Source organism: Carlito syrichta, unplaced genomic scaffold, assembly GCF_000164805.1.
Source record: "Carlito syrichta isolate Samal-C Ts95f unplaced genomic scaffold, Tarsius_syrichta-2.0.1 Scaffold130370, whole genome shotgun sequence".
NCBI lineage: Eukaryota > Metazoa > Chordata > Mammalia > Primates > Tarsiidae > Carlito > Carlito syrichta.
This window is the reverse complement of record NW_007074466.1, coordinates 43747-45758: the sequence shown is the minus strand read 5'-3', so window position 1 is coordinate 45758 and position 2012 is coordinate 43747. Positions and strand designations below refer to the sequence as shown.

The 2012-nt window shown below is 62.5% G+C and overlaps 1 protein-coding gene across 1 annotated transcript in view; it reads left to right on the top strand.

Moving 5' to 3' along the window:
- The window catches only part of TFR2 (transferrin receptor 2), a 14546-nt gene that overhangs the window by 6271 nt on the left and 6263 nt on the right, over positions 1-2012 (top strand). The window contains exons 4-7 of the mRNA XM_021707993.1: positions 3-84; positions 440-556; positions 684-823; positions 1206-1369. Coding sequence (XP_021563668.1) covers positions 3-84; positions 440-556; positions 684-823; positions 1206-1369 — 503 coding nt within the window. The remainder of the gene's footprint in view (positions 1-2; positions 85-439; positions 557-683; positions 824-1205; positions 1370-2012) is intronic.

Here is a 2012-nt window from a genome sequence, read left to right as displayed (position 1 = left end):
CTGCGGGACCTGCGGGCCGGGGGCGTGGAGCCGGCGGGCCGCGTCCTGCTGGTGCGCGTCGGGGGCACCAGCTTCGCCCGGAAGGTGAGAGCGGGGCGGCGGGAGGGCGCCGGCGTGGGAACCGGAGGGCGGGCCGCCGACGGGACGCGTCCAGGGGGCTGCGGGGGAGCAGGGCGAGAACTCAGTGGGCCCCACGAGAATGCTGCCTGGGAACAAACCAGGAGGCGGGGGCAGTCAGCTGGGGCCCGGCGGGCTTTGAGGGCTGCCGAGGCACTGCCCGGGCCGGAAGACGCTGGCCAGGCGGTGCCCCCGCTCAGCCTGTGCGCGGGGTGGACAGTTGGAGATCGAAGGCCTGGCCATTTCACTTGTCCTGGCTTCTGCTGTCCTTACGAATCCTTTTTCTTCTGGGAGAAGTCTTGTGGTCACCTCCCTCCCGCAGGTGGCCAGTGCCCAGGATTTCGGGGCCCGAGGAGTGCTCATATACCCCGACCCAGCAGACTTCACTCAGGACCCACACAAACCAGGCCTGTCCAGCCACCGGGCTGTGTATGGACACGTGAGTGGGGGAAGCCAGTAGGGCCTTCCCCAGGTCCCAGGGCTACAACTAGCTTGGAACTGGGCTGTTGCGATGTATTCCCGAAGCTCAGCCCACGGCTTCAGGGTAGGCACCGCTCTCCCCACAGGTGCACCTGGGAACTGGGGACCCCTACACGCCTGGCTTCCCTTCCTTCAATCAAACCCAGTTCCCGCCAGTTGAATCCTCAGGCCTCCCCAGTATCCCGGCCCATCCCATCAGTGCAGACATTGCTTCACGCCTGCTGAGGTGAGGCGAATGTGAGGAACCAGGAGGGGAGGACGCAGAGAGAGGGCGGCTGCCACTAGCCCATAGGGTGCCTCTGGGTGAGCCAGAAAAAGGTGACCCCTCTGGGTGGACACAGCCTCCTGCCAGGGCCCACTGATTGGTGACCGGATTGGATGTCCACTGGATTGCACATTCACCTCTACTGGGTACCTTTGAGCAGGACACAACCTGCAGAATTGTCTGAGGTAGTCCTGGCTGCGCTGTCCCCGTAGGCCGAGTGCAGAGGCAGAGAGCTGGAGCCAGAGGGTGGGAGGGAGAGAGAGAAGGAAGAGGGTGCTCTGGGCTCTTCTGTAGCCTGGGCCTCTCTGCCACTTCCAACCCTTTCTGCTTAATTCCTCTCCAGGAAACTCAAAGGCCCTGTGGCACCCCGGGAATGGCAGGGGCGCCTTCTGGACTCTCCTTACCACCTGGGCCCTGGGCCAGGCCTGCAGCTGGAGGTCAACAACCATAGGGCCTCCACCCCCATCAGCAACATCTTTGGCTGCATTGAGGGCCTCTCAGAGCCAGGTGTGCTTGCCTGCCCAAAGGGAGATGGGGGGCACATCTGTTCAGAGGAGGGAGACTGAACTGGGACTGGTGGAGTGGCAGTGAGAACTCTTATTCTAGCCTGTCAGGGATGGAATGGGCTCTGTTGCACAATAGTTGCGAGTTCCTGAGCGCTGGAGGTGAGCAAGCCTACGTTGGATGGCGTTTAGTCATAGAAACGCAAGCCTCAGAAGAGATCGGATTAGACGGACGTCCCTTTCAAGCACAGCTAGATGTGGGTGGTGGGGGGGAATCAGAGTAGGTTGCTGAGCTGGTGGACAAGGCAAAGAGCACGCTGGGCAGAGGGTGGTGCCAGGAAGTCCCCAGACAAGTGGCGAGGGAGAGGCGCAGAGAGGCCTATGGGGAGGCTCAGGTGAGGGTGCTGGTGGAGGGAGCGGGGAGGGGAGGGGCTGGAGAGAGAGAGGGCTGGAGGGAAAAACCTGCCAGGACTTGTTGACCAGTGGGACAGGGCTGACCAGAGAGGGAACGAAGTCCAGAATGACCCACGCACCCTGAAGGAGCCGGCCATCCAGGGGAGGCCAAGCAGAGAAGGGACACTATTTTTTTTTGAGTTGGAGTCTCACCCTGTCGCCCAGACTGGAGTGCAGTGGCTGCTCCCAGCCAC